The 22160-nt window shown below is 50.1% G+C and overlaps 1 protein-coding gene across 1 annotated transcript in view; it reads right to left on the bottom strand.

Annotated features, from left to right (window-relative positions):
- BRINP1 (BMP/retinoic acid inducible neural specific 1) overlaps positions 1-21150 on the bottom strand; it is a 55919-nt gene extending 34769 nt beyond the window's left edge. Inside the window, 1 exon segment of the mRNA XM_066610980.1 lies at positions 20933-21150. Within this exon segment, the coding sequence (XP_066467077.1) occupies positions 20933-21150 (218 nt within the window).
- Positions 21151-22160: the final 1010 nt, after the last annotated feature.

Below are 22160 nucleotides of genomic sequence, written 5' to 3'. Positions count from 1 at the left end.
TAGAAATATAAATATAACACCAGAACCAGGGAACATCCATTAAAATTGAATGGTGGGAGAGTCTCTCTCTCTCTCTCTCTGTATGTACACACACACACACACACACACACACACTGGTGTTGTGCAAGACGGAAAAGAACATCCCTCTATCCCTCTATCCATCCCTTGCATAATTTTATATGTCTCAGTCATAACACCAGAGTGTAAGTTCACAGCCCATGTGAGTTTCTGAACCAGGGACTTCCTGATCTGTAGGGTGAGCGCTGCACCATCAGGACATCAGGAGGGCCTACTGGACGAGGCCCATCTAGTCCAGCCCCTACAAAGGCCCATCTAGTCCCAGCTTTCTGCCTCAAATAGGCACAGGAGTGGAATGTGTAGCTCGGCCCTGAAGAAAAGCACTCATCAGCCCTGCCTCTTATCCCTCTTCTCTGCCCCCTCCTTGTTTTCTGTTCTTCCCCACCACGTCATCCCCCCCTTCTTGCTATCATACATCGCTGTTGCCCTGTTCCTCACTTTCCTTGTTTGTGGGGAGGGGTGTTCAGGAGGCTGGGCGCCAGGGGACTGTTGTCCTATTAGACCGCCCTTGTAGCCAACAGAAATCAATTAAAAAATTAAATCAGTCGAGATCTGTGCCTTCAAGTTGACATCAGCCGGCAATCCTCTCAAATGCCTGCTGTCCAATGTATTTACATTTGCAACTGTGTGTGTGTGTGTGTGCGTGTGTGCTGTGTGTGTGTGGGTGTGGGTGTGTGGGTGTGGGTGTGTGGGCAGGATATTTTGCAATGCACCATAATGCTCCCCAAGTCACGAATCTGGAACATTAACCTTGCAGTCTCTCTGAAAGGATGGACATAGATACTGATACAGGGCCCAATCCTATCCAATTTTCCAGGGCTGCTGCAGCGGTGCCAATGGGGTCAGCTGTGGGGTGGGGAGGCACAGAGGCCTCCTCAAGGTATGGGGACATTTGTTCCCTTACCTTAGGGTTGCATTTCGGTTGCACCGGTGCTGGAAAGTTGGAGAGGATTGGGCCCACAGGCGAGCTTTCATTCTGCAGTGTGGATACAACGGATAGGGGCAAAGAAGTAGGCTTTTGCCCCAGGTTCTAGAAGTAGGCTTAAGGCAAGGGAGGGCACCTTGCAGGTCTCTTGTGGTCTTGTGTGCTCCCTGAGGCATTTGGTGGGCCACTGTGAGATACAGGAAGGTGGACTAGATGGGCCTGTGGCCTGATCCAGCGGGGGGTCTTCTTGTGTTCTTATGTTCAGCTGACAAGGGAGGACACCAGGAGGAGGTCTCTTGTTATCTGGGTGCTCCCTGGGGCATTTGGTGGGGCTGCTGTGAGATACAGGAAGCTGGACCAGATGGGCCTTTGGCCTGATCCACGGGGGCTCTTCTTATGTCCTTATGTTCAGCTGACATTTGGGCACCAGAATGCAGGTCTCTTGTTGTCCTGTGTGCTCCCTGGGGCATTTGGTGGGCCGCTGTGAGATACAGGAAGCTGGACTAGATGGGCCTTTGGCCTGATCCAGTGGGGCTCTTCTTATGTCCTTATGTTTCAGCTGACATTTGGGCACCAGAATGCAGGGTCTCTTGTTGTCCTGTGTGCTCCCTGGGGCATTTGGTGGGCCGCTGTGAGATACAGGAAGCTGGACTAGATGGGCCTTTGGCCTGATCCAGTGGGGCTCTTCTTATGTCCTTATGTTCAGCTGACATTTGGGCAACCAGAATGCAGGTCTCTTGTTGTCCCTGTGTGCTCCCTGGGGCATTTGGTGGGCCACTGTGAGATACAGGAAGCTGGACTAGATGGGCCTTTGGCCTGATCCAGTGTGGCTCTTCTTATGTCCCTTATGTTCAGCTGACATTTGGGCACCAGATGCAGGTCTCTTGTTGTCTTGTGTGCTCCCTGGGGCATTTGGTGGGCCGCTGTGAGATACAGGAAGCTGGACTAGATGGGCCTTTGGCCTGATCCAGTGGGGCTCTTCTTATGTCCTTATGTTCAGCTGACATTTTGGGCACCAGAATGCAGGTCTCTTGTTGTCCCTGTGTGCTCCCTGGGGCATTTGGTGGGCCACTGTGAGATACAGGAAGGTGGACTAGATGGGCCTTTGGCCTGATCCAGTGGGGCTCTTCTTATGTCCTTATGTTCAGCTGACATTTGGGCACCAGAATGCAGGTCTCTTGTTGTCCTGTGTGCTCCCTGGGGGCATTTGGTGGGCCACTGTGAGATACAGGAAGCTGGACTAGATGGGCCTTTGGCCTGATCCAGTAGGGCTCTTCATATGTCCTTATGTTCAGCTGACATTTGGGCACCAGGATGCAGGTCTCTTGTATTAGTCTTGTGTGCTCCCTGGGGCATTTGGTGGACCTCTGTGAGATACAGGAAGCTGGACTAGATGGGCCTATGGCCTGATCCAGCGGGGTCTTCTTGTGTTCTTATGTTCAGCTGACAAGGGAAGGCACCAGGGATGCAGGTCTCTTGTGATCTGGTGTGCTCCCTGAGACATTTGGTGGGCCACTGTGAGGTACAGGAAGCTGGACTAGATGGGCCTTTGGCCTGATCCAGTGGGGCTCTTCTTATGTCCTTATGTTCAGCTGACATTTGGGGCACCAGGATGCAGGTCTCTTGTGATCTGGTGTGCTCCCTGAGACATTTGGTGGGCCTGCTGTGAGATACAGGAAGCTGGACTAGATGGGCCTATGTCCTGATCCAGCGGGCTCTTCTTATTGTCCTTATGTTAGGCTGCCTCTGAAAGCCAGATGTAAGGGTGTGGCAATAGGGTGCAGGGAATTTTGCCACCATGGGCAGAAGGAACAGTTGGGCACTGGCCCAAGGAATCTAGGCATACCCGGTTCCTTGCCTCCTCCTCCCTCTCTAATTTCTCCCTTTCCAGGCAAAGTAAGTAAAACAACAAAACCAGTGTTTCTGGTGTGTGTGTGTTTCTGCTCTACACAAACCTTAAGACAGATGCCTTTGCTACACCCTCTGAATCTCGAGCGATCAAGATTAAAAATTCATCCAAAGGAACAAGCTCAGCACTGCCGACGCACCGCTCTGCCACGAGCCTTGATCAGCCGATATCTCCCAACGAGACTTCTCCTCAAGGCCCAGAGGCACTGAACCCAGACTCTCTGCTGGAAACGACATCCATGTGCTCCTCTCCCTCCATCACTTACACCCCTCTCCCTGTTGACCTTTTTTTCCCCTCTCCCATAACAAGCAGGTGATATGCTGAAAATTTACAGGGTTATAAACATTTTTTATTGAGTAGGGAAGGGAGCTGAGTAATTTACCAGAGCCTTCTCTAATAAAAGATTTTTTTAAAAGAGACCCTGTTGGAGGAGGGGAGTTGACGCTCCACACCAATAAAGACTGAGGAGGCACTGCAGATATATGCAGATAGAGGACTTGCAGCCCAATCCTATGCACACTTTCCTGGAGTAAGCCCCATTGACTCTAATGGGACTTACTTCTGAGCAGACATGCCTAGGATTGGGCTGCGAAACTGACAATACGGGAAAGAGAGCTGGGTGCTTTCCTACCATAGGAGTAGCTGCCACCCGTAGGATACAGCGTCTTGCGCTATAGCCAGTGGTTCTCAAACTGTGGGTTCGCAATCTCCGTTTTCGGTGGGTCGCGAAGCTGACAAGAGGAAAATGTACAGAAACCAAAACGGAGTAGCACATGCATGTTTTAAACGCAAGGAGGCAGGCGAGCCTCACAGTCCAAGCCTAACCTGCACTGTCACGGCGGGGGCCGCACGGCCTCGGCTGTGTCCAACACTGGTTGAGAGGAGGCTGGAGGTCTCCATGGGTAAGGGGATGTTCTCCCCTTACCCCAAGTAATGCTCCAGCCTGCCCAATGGGAGTACTTGGATCTGCACCTGCCAAATCACTGGTGCAAATCTGGGTTGGGCCCATGTAAGGTCTCCTCTGTCAATCCCGTCCCCACCCGGCTTATCCCACCCCCATCCATCCTCCCCTGCCTTCCCCACTCTTCTCCACCTCTGCTGGGTCACTGGGGGGCTCAGTAGCAGCACTGGCGGGATGGCTCAGGCCTTCCTCCCTATGCTGTTTACTCTAGAGTCGGCGCCAACATGGTTGACGGAACTTGTGCGACACTCTGGGCCGGCGCAGGAATCCGCTACACCGGCAAAGGTACTCCAATAGGACTGCACTCTTGAGTCCACTTCAAACGGCAGGTCAAAGAGGAACTCAACCCGAACAAACTTTAAAGAAGGAAGCCCCCCCCCCCAAAGCTGACAAAGGAAAATGTATTGAGCCCCATTGGAAAGCGAGGAACTGAGCCACACATTGCATATTTACTAGTGAGTAGGCGACCCTGCTTGGAGATCTTATTGAAGATCAGGAAAAAAGGTGAAGTGGACTTTTAAGAACATAAGATACATCAGAAGAGCCCTGCTGGATCAGGCCATAGGCCCATCTAGTCCAGCTTCCTGTATCTCACAGCGGCCCCACCAAATGCCCCAGGAGCATACCAGACATCAAGAGACCTCATCCTGATGCCCTCCCTATGTCAGCTGAACAGAAGAACATAAGACGAGCCCCACTGGATCAGGCCATAGGCCATCTAGTCCAGCTTCCTGTATCTCACAGCGGCCCACCAAATGCCCCAGGGAGCACACCAGATAATAAGAGACCTGCATCCTGGTGCCCTCCCTTGCAGCTGACATAGCCCATTTCTAAAACCAGGAGGTTGCACATTGCACATCATGGCTTGTATCCTGTGATGGATTTTTCCTCCAGAAACTTGTCCAATCCCCTTTTAAAGGCATCCAGGCCAGACATCGTCACCACATCCTGTGGCAAGGAGTTCCACAGACCAACCATCATTCCCCTTGAGAGCACCATGTTGCACCCAGAAGCACCCAACATCTCCCTCTAAAAAAATCAGGCCGTGAAGAATGAAGATCTGAGCTGCGGCCAAACAGTGCACAGGTTTTTATTTTTATTTTTTTAAATAAAGGTCTTCTCTCTGACTGGCAGCAGTTAAGCTCTTCAGTCTTTTCTCCCAGGACCTGCTGATTTATTTTAATTAATGATTTTCTATTTAATTTTAAAAATATCTTTTTTAGTTATTAAAAATGTTGATTTTTTAATTATTATTTTTAATTTTATTTAAATAAAAATTGATGATTTTAGTAGCTGGCCCTATTGAGAGCCATTTTGTCAGCCTTACTTTATCCATTCCTCCAAAAGCCATTTCTGCAACTCTACAGGAAAGATCCAGCAAATCAGAGAGTTCTCTTGCTCTTAAAAAAAAAAAACAAGTACATTTTGGCTCCCCCCTGGGCCAAAGCAGACTGATTGATGAGAGGCTGCAACAGCCTTTGCTACTGAGAAAGCTTTTTATATGCTGCTAAAAGATGCCCCGCACAGAGAAGGGTAGCTGCTCAGGGGAGCAGCAACAGGAAGAATGACAGACTTGTTGCTTGATTTGTTATCCCTGCAGATCTCCTTTTCTCTTGGGGAGGGGGTGGGGGGAGGAAATCTAAGACATATGGAATCCGAGAGTCAACAAAATTGCAGGTCTGGAGACAAATCTCCCTGACCCCACCAGCCCTTCTGGTTCAGAACAGATGCAAACAAGGACTTCTCCGTTCATTACCTTGCAAACTTCACAGTGTTCGAGGCTACCGAATGTGGAGCCCTAGTGATGGAAGGGACCTACAAGAGCATCAAGTCCAACCCCCTGCCCGTGCAGGCAATCTACAACAACCTAGGCAGCTTCTTCTTAAAAGCCTCCAGTGATGGAGACTCTACCTACTTTCCAAGGCAGACAGTTTGTACCATCAGGAAGCTCTTTAATATTTAAATCGACCCTTGGGCCTGGTCTTTCTTATGCCATTACGTCAAACGCTGCCCCTCCCCCGCCCTTTCACGGCACTGGAAAATGGATAGGATTGGGCCCTGAAGCAGTTGGCCTCATGAATGGGCCAGCCCTGCATCAGTGTGCTCTACCACTGAGCTAAGACCCCCCTCCGCAAGACATCACCTAGAGTGTTGCTATGCCTTGAGTGTCCTTGAGTGGATAGAAAGGTGGGATACAAATCCTATAAATAAATAAAATAAAATAAATAAATTATAAAGTTCAGGAGTTTGTCATGACACTACCTCCCCCCCTCCCCTTTCTCTGCCTTTCTGATTCTCTGGTCTCTAGGTTTGCCAACACACTGTGCCTGCCATGTTGGCAACCTTCAAGTCTCCGAAAGACTCTGGTATCGCGCTCTGAAAGGTGGTTCTGGAACAGCGTCTAGTGTGGCTGAAAAGGCCAATCCGGGAGTGACAATCCCTTCCACACTGGGAGCAAGTGCAGTCTGTCCCTGGTCTGTCTCCCTGGCTATGGGCCTTCCTTCTTTGCCTCTTAGCCTCAGACTGTTGGCCAAGTGTCTCTTCAAACTGGGAAAGGCCATGCTGCACAGCCTGCCTCCAAGCGGGCCCGCTCAGAGGCCAGGGTTTCCCACCTGTTGAGGTCCATCCCTAAGGCCTTCAGATCCCTCTTGCAGATGTCCTTGTATCGCAGCTGTGGTCTACCTGTAGGGCGCTTTCCTTGCACGAGTTCTCCATAGAGGAGATCCTTTGGGATCCGGCCAATCATCCATTCTCACGACATGACCGAGCCAACGCAGGCATCTCTGTTTCAGCAGTGCATACATGCTAGGGATTCCAGCACGTTCCAGGACTGTGTTGTTTGGAACTTGGTCCTGCCAGGTGATGCCGAGAATGCGACACCTTGTAAAAGGCTATAACAGCAAAGAAAAATGGCAACAGGGGTGTAATTAAGGGGAGAGGAGCTCCAGGAGGTGGTGATGGCCCCAAAGGATTGTAACCAAGAAGCAGGGCTCATGAGAAGGCAAACTATGTTTATGGACGTTCTGTGACATCACAGCAGCCTACCCAACTGGCACAGGCGGCTTCTGCCCATCCAGTCTCCCTAGTGGTCAGACCAATTGCATTTAAATAAGTTCTGATCTCTCAGCTCCCCCGAAACTGCTCAGTTCCTCATCCACTGGGATTTATCTAAGCTGCAGTCCATTGGGAAGTCAGCCTCAAGTATGCAGTTCTCTGTTAATATTTTATGGCAAATCTGTGCTGGAGCACAGCTGTGCAGAGCCAGGGGGCAGTGAAATAGTCTCCGAGCACCGGCTGCTGGCTTGAAAGCCAAAAGACGTTCGTGAATAACCTCTGCAGGAATGACGCGGCCGGGCTGCTGGTTCGGCGCAGGAAGGCGAGCCCGATGATTTATTTAAAACATTTATATCCCAGGACAGAAATTGCAGCAGGTTGGAAGGATCTCGCCAGCTCTAACACAACTTCATTGGCTGAGATATCTGTTACACAAGGGGCTGCAATGGAGATACGCCGCCCCCCTCCCTCCCAGTAAGTGAACCAGGAGTCATCCAATGCACTGGTGGAAGATCTACAGACAAGAGGATGGACCTTCTTCACCCAACACATGGTTAGCCTGTGGAATTCATTGCCACTAGATGTGACAGGAGGGGAGTATTTTTTAAACCCAGTACATAATTAATCCATGGGACTTCCTTGCCCACCAGGGCAGGGGAAGAAGGGAGGTGTGTGACAGGGCAAAGGAAGAACATAAGAATAGCCCCACTGGATCAGGCCATAGGCCCATCTAGTCCAGCTTCCTGTATCTCACAGCGGCCCACCAAATGCCCCAGGGAGCACACCTGATAACAAGAGACCTGCAAGGCCTCCTGGGAATTGCAGTTAAGAACATAAGAACAGCCCACTGGATCAGGCCAGAGGCCCATCTAGTCCAGCTTCCTGTATCTCACAGTCAGCCCACCAAGTTGCCCCAGAGGAGCACACTCTGATAACAAGAGACCTGCATCCTGTTGCCCTCCAGTAGGGAAGGCCTGCCTCCGATAGCAGATGCAGAGGAGGGCACCAGGACACAGGTCGTGTCCTGTTGTTCTTGTGTGTTCCCTGAAGCATTTGGTGGGCTGATCCTGTGGGGCTCTTCTGATGTTCTTATGAAGGATTGCGCAGTTTGGGTAGTGGGGCAAGATCGGTGCCGCTTTTCTTATCCTGCTTCCTGGACAAGATCTGCCAACACAGACCCATTCGGGACCTACACCCAGCGATTTAACAGGCTTGGGTACAAGCAGCCATGATGAGGGCTTTCTCTGATGCAAGGGGACAGATGTCCCCTTACCTCGAGGAGCCCACCAGACTGCAACATTCTCTCCCACTTGGCCCCACTGCATCAGTGCGGGAGAATTTCAATAGGCTGGTTACCCCTATTGCACCAACAGGGCTTCTTGCATCATTCACACCTATGACCCACGCCGCTCTCTTTGTGAGTGAGTAAGTGCTTCTTACAGAGGCGAGTGGGTGGTTCTCAGCCTCCGGAAATAGCCGGAGAACAAGGAAGGCGAAGAGCGGAGGGGAAAAAGACTTAATGACTAGAGGCTCCCGAAATAGAAAGCTCGCACGTCGGGTGAGAACCAGAACTTCGTGTGGCTTGAACAAAAGTGAGATCCAGGCGTCAAAGACAATCACACCTACTCCTTACGTAAGGGTTTCAGAAGGAGCTGACAAGTCAACATTTACCCACACTGCACTTATCTATTTCCTTAAAGCAGATTTAATGACTCGGAGCTTAGCTTCTTAGAAGAAACATGCACCCCCAAATGGCTTCTGAGAAACCTCTCCAGCTTCTGAAAGCCAGCTGTGTGATCTACAAGGTTTCCTAAATGTCTCCCAGAGAGCAAAGCCACTCGAGTCGGCAAGCAGCGGACAGGCCCCACTCTGGGGCACTCTGGAGAGGCCCGTCTCAGTGATGGAGCCACTTAGAAAATATCCAAACAGGGATCAGAATCAATTCCCATCTCCCCCCCCCCCAAGCAGGGCTTGCTTGTCTCTCGGAGGTGAGCCAAGAGTCAGCTGAGCTTGCCTGCTTCCTCCAAGAAGCTCAGGGTGGTGTGTATGGTTCCCTCCTCCCTTTTTTGTCCTCACGACAACCCTGTAAGGTACATGAGGCTGAGAGAGAGTGACTGGCCCAAGCTCATCCAGGAAGCTTTGTGGCTGAGTGCGGATTTGAACCTGGATCTTCCGGGGCTAAAGTCACTCCTGAACCACCAGTCTCTCTCTATCATATCTCTCCACCTGTTCCTATTTCCTGGTTTGGCTTTCTATTCTGGCTCTGACTCTGGACTTGACCCACAGCATTTTTCCCCATTCCCAACCCAGTGCCAGGTCCTTGGAGGCCCTGGGGAAAAACCCTTGACATCCCCTGGCACTCCTACCTATCCTGAAAAGTACATTGGGTTTTCCACCATCAGCAGAACCAAAGGTTCAAGGTTTTGCTAGACAGTTCCCCAGACTACCAGACAGTTCCCCATTTGACCAACCCCTAGTACCCCCAACCCGTAGTCCTGCCATTAATTTTCACGTAGGATCCATTTGGCTACATGGACATCTCTTAGAACCATCTAGCTGGCCATTGTGGCAAATTGGATGCTTGACCAGGTGAACTTTGGGTCTGGATCCAGCAAGGTGCTTCTTATGCTCTTACACGTAAGTTAGAACTAGATCCAAATCACAAGGCAGGAGATTTTGGCTGGGCATCAGAAAGAGATTATTGATGGTCCGGTCCACTTGGCAGTGGAAGAGATTACCGAGGGAAGGGGTGGACTCCCCTCTACTGGAGATCTTCAAGCAGATGGCTGGACAAACACCTGCTGGAGATCTTCAAGCAGAGGCTGGACAAACACCTGCTGGAGATGATCTAGGAGAATTTTTCTGCTACAGGACTAGATGACCTTCCAACTCTAAGATTATAATGATTCATTTCAAGTTCCAGCTACACGCTTCATCTAACTTCTATCTGTCAATAAGGTCTTCTGTTCTCACCTACGCTTAACGGTTCTGAGCCGCTACCACAGAGCTGGGGGACACACACGTGGTTGGTGGACCACATTCGATGACACCAAAGTCAGAGAACATGACTCATCTCTATGCTCTCTCCCTGGGTTGCCCCCTTTGTTCTCACAATGCAGACACATGAAAAGCACGCCCCATGTGTCTAGTGATGTATTATGCACTGGCTCTAACAAGGCCGTTCCGTGAACATCAGAAGGAAAGTTTGTGGCTCCGTGATCCAAGCTCGCTGGCTTGGACTCACTCCAAGAACATAAGAACATAAGAAGCTTCCTGTATCTCACCAGATGCCCCAAGGAGCACACAAGACAACACCTGCATCCTGGTGCCCTCCCTTCCTACCTGACATTCTGAGGTTGCCTACTTGTAAAACCAGAAGACTGTAAGAACATAAGAACAGCCCCACTGGATCAGGCCATAGGCCCATCTAATCCAGCTTCCTGTATCTCACACCGGCCCACCAGATGCCCCAGGGAGCCCACAAGACCACAAAAGACCTACATCCTGGTGCCCTCCCTTGTCAGCTGAACATAAGAACAGAAGAGCCCTGCTGGATCAGGCCAAAGGCCCATCTAGTCCAGCTTCCTGTATCGCACAGTGGCCCACCAAATGCTTTACCAACCTGTGCCCTGGTGCCCTCCCCTGCATCTGGCAATCTGAGGTAGCCTACCTCGAAAACCAGGAGTTTGAATATACCTACTATGACTTGTAAACCCGTGATGGACTTTTCCTTCAGAAATTTGGAAAGGGTACCTTCAAAACAAGCAAGTTCCCCCAGCTTCCACTTGGCATATGGAGGGACAGCCTGGCTTGGTCACCTCATGTAGTGGGCATATGCGCTCTCTCTGCCAATGTGAAATTAAAAAAAAAAAATGAATGCACATAGCACATCATTTCTTACCAAGCTTTCCGAACACCTGTGGACTTCGGGCTTAAGAGGATCTCATGGAGGAGATCGCAAGATGGTTTCTTTCTGCGAACATATAACTTTCTCGATCCTGATCTATCTCCAAATTATCTCCTTTGGACGAGCAGCGCACATGCGCCATGTTCAAATGTGCCACATAGATGGAAAATGTTGCTGCTTTTCATCTCCTGCTGGGTTGATTTGTTCTCCTTTTTGCCAACAACAACAAAAATGCCTTTCGTCTTCCCCTTCGATGCAACCAAGAACTCTTACCTATGGGTAGAAAACTCACCCAGACCCATGCATGTCTCCTTTTCGTGTCGACGCATCAAAAGTCTCAACGGAAACATCACCTTTTAAGCGCCACAGGTTCTTGCTGGTCATGACAAAATGGGGGAGATTCGCACACTGGCTGCCAAATTCAACCAAGGTGGAGGTGTAAGGGGAAGCCAAGATCATTGGATCGGTGGGAAAACTTGGCACCACATAACCAGGAGGGCCACACATGTGGATGTGATGTGAGCCAATGGAACGGATGGTACGGGTCAGTCTTATTGTCTGGTAGTAGGACTGGCCCGGGATGGGCAGCAGATCCTTGAGCAGCTCCAACACTATCCAATTATTCCAAGCACAACGTGGACAAGGTTTACAATTCCATTAGATCAAGGTCTTTCGACCTGTGGGTCATGACCCCAATGCAGTCGCGAAGGCACACATGGGGGCTCACGGACACCTTTGCAAGAGAGGGTTTGGATCCAATCCTATCATGGTGCTACCTTATCAAAACTGAGGATATAAACCTGCACGGCCTCTTCTCGGTGTCTTGCCCTGTAGCTCTTGAGGCCGATCCTATGCAGGCCTGCTACCTCACAGGGTTGGTGTGAAGAGATAGGGTGGGTGGGGACAAGGGTATCGGGTCCTGGAAGGGGAGGGCAAGATCAACAGTGGGTCCTGAATCTCATACTTACTTAGGGCCCAATCCTATCCAATTTTCCAGTGCTGGTGCAGCCATACCAATGGGGACGTGTGCACTGCATCCTGTGGTGGGGAGTCAGTCACAGAGGCCTCCTTACGGTATGGGAACATTTGTTCCCTTACCTCGGGGCTGCATTGAGGATGCACTGGTGCTAGAACACTGGATAGCATTGGGCCCATACTTACTTACTTAGGGTCCAATCCTATCCAATTTTCCAGGGCCGATGCAGCCGTGCCACATGGGGTACATGCTGCATCTTGTAGTTGCGGTGCAGTCACGGAGATCTTGTTGGCAACCTTCAGTCTCGAAAGACTCTGGTATCGCGCCTCTGAGAGGTGGTTCCGGAACAGCGTCTAGTGTGGCTGAAAAGGCCGATTCGGGAGTGACAATCCCTTCCACGCTGGGAGCAAGTGCAGTCTGTCCCTGGTCTGTCTCCCTTGCTATGGGCCTTCCTTCTTTGCCTCAGTCTGTTGGCCAAGTGTCTCTTCAAACTGGGAAAGGCCATGCTGCACAGCCTGCCTCCAAGCGGGCCGCTCAGAGGCAGGGTTTCCCACTTGTTGAGGTCCACTCCTAAGGCCTTCAGATTCCTCTTGCAGATGTCCTTGTATCGCAGCTGTGGTCTACCTGTAGGGCGCTTTCCTTGCATGAGTTCTCCATAGAGGAGATCCCTCCCTCTATGTCATGCAGAACTCCTCGAGGTATGGGGGGTATTTGTTCCTTTACTTGGGGGCTGAAATGTGGCTGCACCCGGTGCTGAAAGTTGGATAGGATTGGACCCTTACTTAGTTACTTACTGTATCTATGTGTATATGTATGTATGTGGATTGCAGCACAAAAAAGGTCGGAAGACCACTGCATTAGATTACTGGAGATGATGCTTTCAGATCACTTTGGATTGCATTCCCCATCCCCTCATTTGTGGGGAGAAACGGACCCCGATGCCTAGAAAATAAAATTCAGGACGTTAAGAGAGCTGTGATGGGGCGGGGTCCCCTCTCCACAGCTCCCAACGGTTGAACCGGCACTGGAAAATTGGATAGGACTGTGGACCCCCAAGTCAAACTGGGAAGTCAGGCAACGCATGTATTATAATTTTTTTTAGGTTGCTTGAATGTTTATGAATTAGGCGGTATTGGGATTTTTTAATTGTGTTTTTTTATGAGTTTTATACTGTTTCACCTGGGACTATCAATCAATCAATCTCCAGAACCTGCTCAAATAAGCCGCTGAAGTGTACACCAGGTAGTGCTCCAATATCAGAGTCTGTCTTCGGATCCAAACACGGCATCTCCTCTCGTCCTCCTTGGAATCTGTCTGGCTGGCTTAATGCCACCATGACAACAGCAGCTACGGATCCAAATTATTCCACAATTACTGCAGCGACAGCTTGGACTGCCAAAATATATTTTAAAAAGAACAAAGGCGTAAGCTGGGTCTCCTGACTTGCCTTCCTTTTGCTCCGTGTCCCGAAATAGCTGGTGGATGCAAATGAAAGTAACTCAGGCTCCAAAATAGCTTTGCAGAATCAACACTTCTCGGCTCCTCTGTTTATTCTTCAGTGCGGTACGAAATCCAAAGGGAGGGTGGAAGGCCTCAGGCGGATAGCAAGTCCTTGCACATGTCTCCAAAAGCTCATCTAAGAGTAACATCCACTTTGCACATAGCAGTTGGCAACCTTCGGTCTCGAAAGACTCTGGTATCGCGCTCTGAAAGGTGGTTCTGGAACAGCATCTAGTGTGGCTGAAAAGGCCAATTCGGGAGTGGACAATCCCTTCCACACCGGGAGCAAGTGCAGTCTGTCCCTGGTCTGTCTCCCTGTCTATGGGCCTTCCTTCTTTGCCTCTTAGCCTCAGGCTGTTGGCCAAGTGTCTCTTCAAACTGGAAAGGCCATGCTGCACAGCCTGCCTCCAAGCGGGCCGCTCAGAGGCCAGGGTTTCCCACTTGTTGAGGTCCACTCCTAAGGCCTTCAGATCCCTCTTGCAGATGTCCTTGTATCGCAGCTGTGGTCTACCTGTAGGGCGCTTTCCTTGCACGAGTTCTCCATAGAGGAGATCCTTTGGGATCCGGCCATCATCCATTCTCACGACATGACCGAGCCAACGCAGGCGTCTCTGTTTCAGCAGTGCATACATGCTAGGGATTCAGCACGTTCCAGGACTGCGTTGTTTGGAACTTTGTCCTGTCAGGAGATACCAAGGATGTGTCAGCGCATGTGGAAAGCGTTCAGTTTCCTCTCCTGTTGTGAGTGAAGAATCTCCCCCAAGATCGGATGTCCACCCAGGCTCCTCAGCATCATCAGGTCTTTCCACAAGGACATGAAGGGCACTGTTGTCTTCGATGGCTCCACATCAGACCCCTTTGACATCCGAAGCAGAGTGAAGCATGGCTGTGTTCTTGCGCCAACCTTGTTTGGGATTTTCTTCGCTGTCCTGCTGAAGCATGCCTTTGGAACTGCAACAGAAGGCATCTATCTTTGGACCAGATCAGACGGAAAGCTCTTCAACCTCTCCAGACTGGGAGCAAAGTCCAAAGTTCAGCTGAAATGTCTGCGTGACTTCCCCTCTGCCGACGATGCAGCTGTCACCACCCACTCTGCCAAAGATCTCCAGCAGCTCATGGATCGTTTTAGCAAGGCCTGCCAAGACTTTGGACTGACAATCAGCCTTAAGAAAACACAGGTCATGGTTCAGGAAGTGGACTCACCTCCCTGCATTGCAATCTCTGCGCATGAACTGGAGGTTGTCCATGACTCTGTGTACCTTGGCTCAACGATCTCCGACACGCTTTCTCTCGATACCGAGCTAAACAAATGCATCGGTAAAGCAGCTACCACGTTTTCCAGACTCACAAAGAGAGTCTGGTCCAACAAGAAAGCTGACGGAACATACCAACGATCCAGGTCTACAGAGCTTGCGTCCTGAGTACTTTGCACATGCTCTACCATATACACACACAAAATATACAATGTAGATTGATTCCCCTCCCATGATCCTGGGTGAAAAGTGATGTTTAGGAAAATGAGTGCCAAGTCACAGAATCATAGCATTGGAAGTGACATCACAAGGTCATCTAGTCCAACCTCCTTCCTGTAGCAGGAAATTCTCTCAGAGCATCTCCAGCAGGTGCCTGTCCAACCTCTGCTTGAAGGTCTCCAGTGAGGGCATAAGAACATCAGAAGAGCCCCGCTGGATCAGGCCAAAGGCTCATCTAGTCCAGCTTCCTGTATCTCACAGTGGCCACCAAATGCCCCAGGGAGCACACAGGACACCTAGAGACCTGCATCCTGGTGCCCTCCCTTGTCAGCTGAACATAAGAAGAGCCCCCGCTGGATCAGGCCAAAGGCCCATCTAGTCCAGCTTCCTGGATCTCACAGTGGCCCACCAGATGCCTCAGGAAGCCCTCAAGGCAACAAGAGACCTGCGTCCTCGTGCCCTCTTCTGCACCTGGCATTCTGACACAGTCCATTTCTAAAATCAGACGGTTGCATGCATAGCTCCTGATTCTCAGGTGGTAAGCTGATGCAGGTCCAGAACAGGAGAAAGACAAGAAGATATCCCTGGGTAAACGATATAGCGAGATAGCCAGTGCTCGTCAGTGCTCCTATATGGTGATGCTTGCTAACATCATTGCAATTTTGGAAGAGCATTTCCCTGCCATAAAATTGCCAAGGAGAAAACGGCTCGCATTTGGGCTTTCTTCCGCACCAGGATCAGAGCCATTCTAGGCCTCTCCGACGGACTTCTAAACTCCTGACGACGCCTGCTGCTTGCCTGTCTGCGAGTCACGTCACGCCAACAGCGGCATCATCTCCGTGGGTTTCCAGTGTAAACGACACAACTCTAATGCGCTGTGTCCATGTTCCCTCACAACAAGGGACTCGGGGGAAATCACCACTAAATAAGTACAGCGCTACAATTAAGGACGGGATGCGGGAAAAGGAAGGGAAGGAGACTTGATGTCTCAAGCCCACGAGCGCACGGCGCAAGGAAAAAGGAAGAAAGAGAGGGGGTTGGAGAGAGGTGGAGGAGATGTGAAATGGAAACCAGAGCAAGACACAAAGCACAATGAGTGAGGTGACACTGATAAGCGCATGACTCCTACATTGCTTGGTATGCGCCCTCCTCCAAGATGCTCAGAAAAGATTATCCGGGAGTTACTCAGCTTTATCGGTGCAGTAACCCTGTGGAAGGTAACTGGGCGGGAAGAAGGATTGGCCCAACACTGCAACTGCTGGGAGTATCCTAAGAGATCATCTAGTCCACTGCTCTGTGTAGGCAGCTATAGCAGACATCCCCTGTGATTCAAAGGCACCCTCATATAGACAACTCATAAGACTACTGGGATGGGGAGTGTTAAGCAACGGAGAGGGCATGCAAGGGAGGGCACCAGGATGCAGGTCTCTTGTTGTCTTGTGTGCTCCCTGGGGCATTTGGTGGGGCCTGCTATGAGATACTGGAAGCTGGACTAGATGGGCCTATGGCCTGATCCAGCAGGGCTCTTCTTATGTCCAACTGACAAGGGAGGGCACCAAGATGCAGGTCTCTTGTCTTTGTGCTCCCTCGAGCATTTGGTGGGCCACTGTGAGATACAGGAAGCTGGACCAGATAGGCCTTTGGCCTGATCCAATAGGGCTCTTCTGATGTTCTTATGTTCAACTGACAAGGGAGGGCACCAGGATGCGGGTCTCTTGCAGTGTGCTCCATGGGGCATTTGGTGGGCCGCTGTGAGATACAGGAAGCTGGACTAGATGGGCCTATGGCCTGATCCAGCGGGGCTCTTCTTATGTTCTTAACGGGGAATGGCTGTTCCCAGCACTGCTCACTGTTGGAAACCGGGTTCTGGTCTAGATCAGGGGTCTCCAAACCCTGGCCCAGTGACCTGTAGAGAGCCTCTATCCGGATTGCGGCCAGCCTCTGATCCCCTGAGAGCCTCTGGCCCAGTTGTCCAAACACAACCAGAGTTGTGCTTGTGGGGTGGGGGTATTGGGGGGTCCATTTAAGTGTGTGCTTTATTTCTTGGGCTGCGTTGGTGCTTGGAGAAATCCTGGACATTTGAGCCCATTCATCCATCCATCCAAGTTCCATCTCTAATGTATTTAAGGCTACAATTCTAACCTCATTTTCCTGGGAGTAAGTCCCATTGAACACAACAGTACTTACTTCTGAGTAGACGTGCTCAGGTTTGTGCCCTAAATTTATTTTCTTTTTGGGCCCTCGGCGCTGTTCTAGATATTTGATGCAGCTCTTCGGCTGAAAAGTTTAGAGACCACTGGTCTAGATAGACCAAGCACAGCTTATGTTTGCATGGCACTCAATGGTCCTTTCTGTCACCTTTACACCAGCAGCTGGTTCTTGCTTATGTTCTACCCCTGGGGGCTGGGGATAAGAACAGGCCCTCTGTTTGGCTGTACTTGTACTAAGAGCAACTAAACAGCCACTGGGTAGATGGGACTCGTCAGCCTGGGAAGGCAGCTCATCTGAGAGAAGGAAAACTCTGATCCCAAACCTCCACTGCCTTGTGGCTACATCCAGTTATGGAAAAGGCTTCAGGAGTCAACCTCGAGGCAAATCCAGAGCCGGAGTCCCTGAGACAGTTCATGGCTGAACACAGTCACGTTCTGGCAACTCCTGCGACGCCGCTGGAACCAACCGTATTGGCCTCTGCCTTTCCATTGGACCATTTCAGCGACGTGGAGAAGGGGGATTTGCTGCATGGGTAACAGCCTATCCTCCATACCTACTTTACCCAGGCTTCGCGCACTGGAGAAGACACTCTGTTCCAGAACCACCATTCGGAGCGCGATACCAGAGTCTTCCGAGACTGAAAGATGCCAACATGGTTCTTGCTTCTAACTTCTAATGCCAGTCAATTTAGCTCCTTAACATCCATCGTAAATGTGGGGACATGCACATCTTTATGCGACAGAACTGTTTTCAGATATTAATAATTGTCTCCCATTTAGTCATAAACTATTTTTTTTTTTTTGCTCAATGTGCCATGAAATGTCTTTTTTTTTTAAAACTGTGAAATAAGCCATTTTCAACAACTGTGAAAAACTTCCATTTTTTTTAAATTATAACTAAATCATCCCTAATAGTTATTTAGTCAGCCTGTTCCAGTAGGGTGTAGAGGGGAAAAAAATATTCACACATACTGAGCCTACAAATGCTCATTTCATTTAAGTTCAGAGTTATGTTTACTTCTGCGCACTTTAACTCGGCCATAAATTGGGGCTTCCCTTCATCATCTGTGACCCGACACCGCAGATTTCACTAGGCTGGCTACACCCAAACCAGCAGCTGTGACGGCTGGTGAAAACTGTCCAAGCCGTCCACCATTTCCCAGGTGCGACTACGGTCATGACTGGGCAGACCAAGGTCACCTCCTCCTATAGCCATTTCTAGCTGGCTGCGTTGAGCAGTGCTTCCCAACCTTTTTAGCACTGGGATCCATTTTTAAAAACTCTCTATCTGGATGCACCTAGTGGCACAAGACTAAAAAAGGAAGTTTCACTTTACCAGTTGCTCAAGACACTGTTTTTATCCTTTTTACTATGGTTGGGGAGCCCTTTTCTGGAGTATATGTTGCGCTGCACATTTATGGAATCATACAATCAAAAAGTTGGAAGGGACTTATAAGGTCATAAGAACATAAGAAGAGCCCCGCTGGATCAGGCCAAAGGCCCATCTAGTCCAGCTTCCTGTATCTCACAGCAGCCCACCAGATGCCCCAGGGAGCACTCAAGACCACAAGAGACCTGCATCCTAGTGCCCTCTGTTGTCAGCTGAACATAAGAAGAGCCCTGCTGGATCAGGCCAACGGCCCATCTAGTCCAGCTTCCTGTATCTCACAGTGGCCACCAAAGGCTTCAGGGAACACACTAGACAACAGACACAAAACATCTAGTCCAATCTCTTGCCTGTAGCACCCTAGTCCACTCCCCTGCCAATTCTCCTAGAGCATCTCTAGCAGGTACTTGTTGAGCTTGAAGATATCTAGGGAGGGAGAGCTTACCATCTGAGCTTACCAGAGCTTACCATCTGTTCCACTGCTAAACGCCCCTGATGGTCAGAAATTTTTTCCTGATGTCCAACTAGATTATCTTCTCTTGCAGTCTGAGCCCATTGGATCTAGTTGAGAACCAATTTGTCCCTTAAGAACATAAGAACAGCCCCACTGGATCAGGCCATAGGCCCATCTGGTACAGCTTCCTGTAACTCACAGCGGCCCACCAAATGCCCCAGGGAGCACACCAGATAACAAGAGACCTGCATCCTGGTGCCCTCTCTAATCAGCTGAACATAAGAACAGCCCCACTGGATCAGGCCATAGGCCCATCTGGTACAGCTTCCTGTATGTCACAGCAGCCCACCAAATGCCCCAGGGAACACACCAGATAACAAGAGACCTGCATCCTGGTGCCCTCCCTTGCATCTGACATAGCCCATTTCTAAAATCAGGAGGTTACATAAGAACATAAGAACAGCCCCACTGGATCAGGCCTTAGGCCCATCTAGTCCAGCTTCCTGTATCTTACAGCGGCCCACCAAATGCCCCAGGGAGCACACAAGACAACAAGAGACCTGCATCCTGGTGCCCTCCCTTCTTCCATATGCCAGCCCTTTGGGTATTTTAAGAGCACCATCATACCCCCTGTCAGCCTTCCCTTCTCCAGGCTAAACATACCAAGTTCCCTCAACCTTTCCTTGCAGAGCTTGTTCCCATATAAATAATAAAAATTAGCGAAGCCCTTTGAGTGCATTTCAGACAGGCTAAGAAGAGGCGATATATAGCGCCCACCTAGTACACTTTTACAGCGATTATAATTAACATTTACAATGTACGTTTGGAATAAAAACACACAACATCTCTTTCTATACGTCTAACTTTGGAAAACACCAAAACCCATTAAGAAAAATAAAACTGTTTTATATATGGGTGGAAATTTAGATTGTTAATATATAAAGCTGTAAGCAATTAGAACAGTGTTTCTCAAATCGTGGGTCGGGACAAAAACTTATTTTGTCCCACTTCTAGGTCGTAATATGGATGGCTGTCTGGGCCCTGTGTGAAAGAAGGCCCCCATCCTTCCACAGGATGTCCACAGGATGGGCAGGAGGTCTGGTTTGGGCAGGAGGTCTGGTCTAGAGGGTTGAGCCTCCGTTTGCCTGAAGATAACATCCGAAGGTCGCCAGTTCGAGGCCACCGGCACCGTGCGACCTTGAAGCAGCTGGCAAACTGAGCCGAGCTATTCCATCTGCTCTGAGCGTGGGAGGCTGGAGGCCAGAATGTGCGACCAGATCAAGACAGAAACATCTGAATTGTTGTAGCTCTTGAAAGATAGAGCCTTCTTTCAATTGTAAAAATCCCTACGGGGATTTAATTAGCCTGCCTATGTAAACCGCCTTGAACAGGGGTGTCCAAAGTTTTTGGCAGGAGGGCCACATCAGCTCTCTGACACTGTGTCGGGGGCCGGGGGAAAAAAAGAATTCATTTACATTTAAAATTTGAATAAATTTACATGAATGAATATATTAAAGATGAACATATATGACTGAATGAAGGTCTTGCAATAGCTCAAGGCCTATAAAAGGCCTTGCACAAAGCAAGGCTGGCCTTTCCTTTGCTTCCGCTGCTGCATCACAGATGTGAAACCGCAAGCAGTGGAGGAAGCCCTCATCCCACAGCTCACGCGAGAGGTCAAACAGTCGCCCTCACGCTGAGAGCAGTTGCATCGGGCCAGTGCGGGCTCCAACAAATCTCTGGAGGGCCAGAGGCTCATTGGAGACTGGGGTCTCCCTGAGGGCCACATTGAGAGGCCTCGAGGACCACATGTGGCCCCAGGGCCGGGGTTTGGGCACCCTTGGCCTTGAATAAAGTCTAAGGAGAAGACCTAGAAAGGCGGTATGGAAATACCTGTATTATTGTTGTTATTATTATCCTCTGTTCAAAGGGCACTCAGAGCCGATTCGACACCTTGGGTGTACAGGGTTGCCCACAAAACCCACGTAAGGGTCCTCTCCTCTTCCTCCCCACCCCCCATTACCCAGCCCCGTGCAGCCCCAAAGAAGCGAACAGGTCTTTCCTCCCGACAAAGCAAAACCAGAGAGCGTCCCGCGTACCTGTAGATTTTATATCGGGTCGTAAATCCTTGACGATATCTTTCCACAAAGGATAAGTAGCTCCGCGAGTGGTGGAAAGGCCCCCTGTCGGATATAAGCCAATCAAACTCCTTGGAGACATGTTGGTTGCTCACGGCGGGTTCTTGCTGGGAGGGATGCACTGTGATATGGTCCCATAGAAAGAGGAGGTAGAGAAACTCAACAAGCCTCCAGTTCATGCTTTTCTGTCTGCCTTTCCCCTCTCATTCTTGCTCCATTCTGTGGAGTCCTGTGTGGTAGGAACAGGGTGGGGGGGGGGAGAAAGAGAAAAAACAGGGGGGGGAGGATGTCAGTGGTTAGAAGCGCATCATGGAAAGAAGAGTCTAATTTCGAACAACGCTCAGGTTCCAGCAGCATTTGAGCCAGGGTGGGTGTCATGGTTCTGGGGTTGGACTTAGTCCCGGAGGATCCAGGATCAAATCCCTGCTTAGCCGTGAAACGTCCTGGGTGAGCTTGGGCCAGTCGCTCTCTCCCAGCCTCGCCTACCTCACAGGGTTGTTGTGAGGACAAAAGGAGGGGAGGAACCAGGTACACCACTCTGAGCTCCTTGCAGGAAGAGCAGTACAGAAATTGACAAATAATATAGCACCAAAAAAAAAAAAAAAAAAAGGCAGCTGTATTTGAAACTGCCCAAAAGTAATACAAGCATCTCCAAATATCCTAGGTCAGCAGTTCCCAAACTCTGGGTCCGGGACTCACCAGTGGCCCAATTTTGGGTGGGCTGTGAAATGGACAAGGCCGATTAGGCCATTTAAACAAGCTGCTACTTGGGAGGAAGGCCACTGCCTTCCAATCACCATTATAGCCACATCCCATGGCATTTAGAAAGCTCTCTCTCTCTCTCTCTCTCTCTCTCTCTCTCTCTCTCTCTCTCACACACACACACACACACACACACACACACACACACACTCTCTCTCTCTCTCTCTCTCTCTCTCTCTCTCTCCCCCCCCCCCCATTCAAGCAGGTGGAAATGGCTTGAGGAAGACACGGTTCAAGAAGCAGAGGTGCTAAATGGCAATTGCTCCTTGACAGGCCATTAGAGAGATCTTTGATGATGAAGAGCAATTCATCTAGAGATAAGACCATAGGACAAGCCCTGCTGGACAGCGGCAACAGGATATAGGGATCCCATTGTCTTCAAAGTCCTCAGAGAAATCTGGTGGGCCACTGTGAGATACCGGAAGCT

Source organism: Tiliqua scincoides, unplaced genomic scaffold (genome assembly GCF_035046505.1).
Source record: "Tiliqua scincoides isolate rTilSci1 unplaced genomic scaffold, rTilSci1.hap2 HAP2_SCAFFOLD_117, whole genome shotgun sequence".
Taxonomy (NCBI): domain Eukaryota; kingdom Metazoa; phylum Chordata; class Lepidosauria; order Squamata; family Scincidae; genus Tiliqua; species Tiliqua scincoides.
Note: the sequence above shows the minus strand (reverse complement) of the source record. Positions and strands in the feature narration are given on the sequence as shown.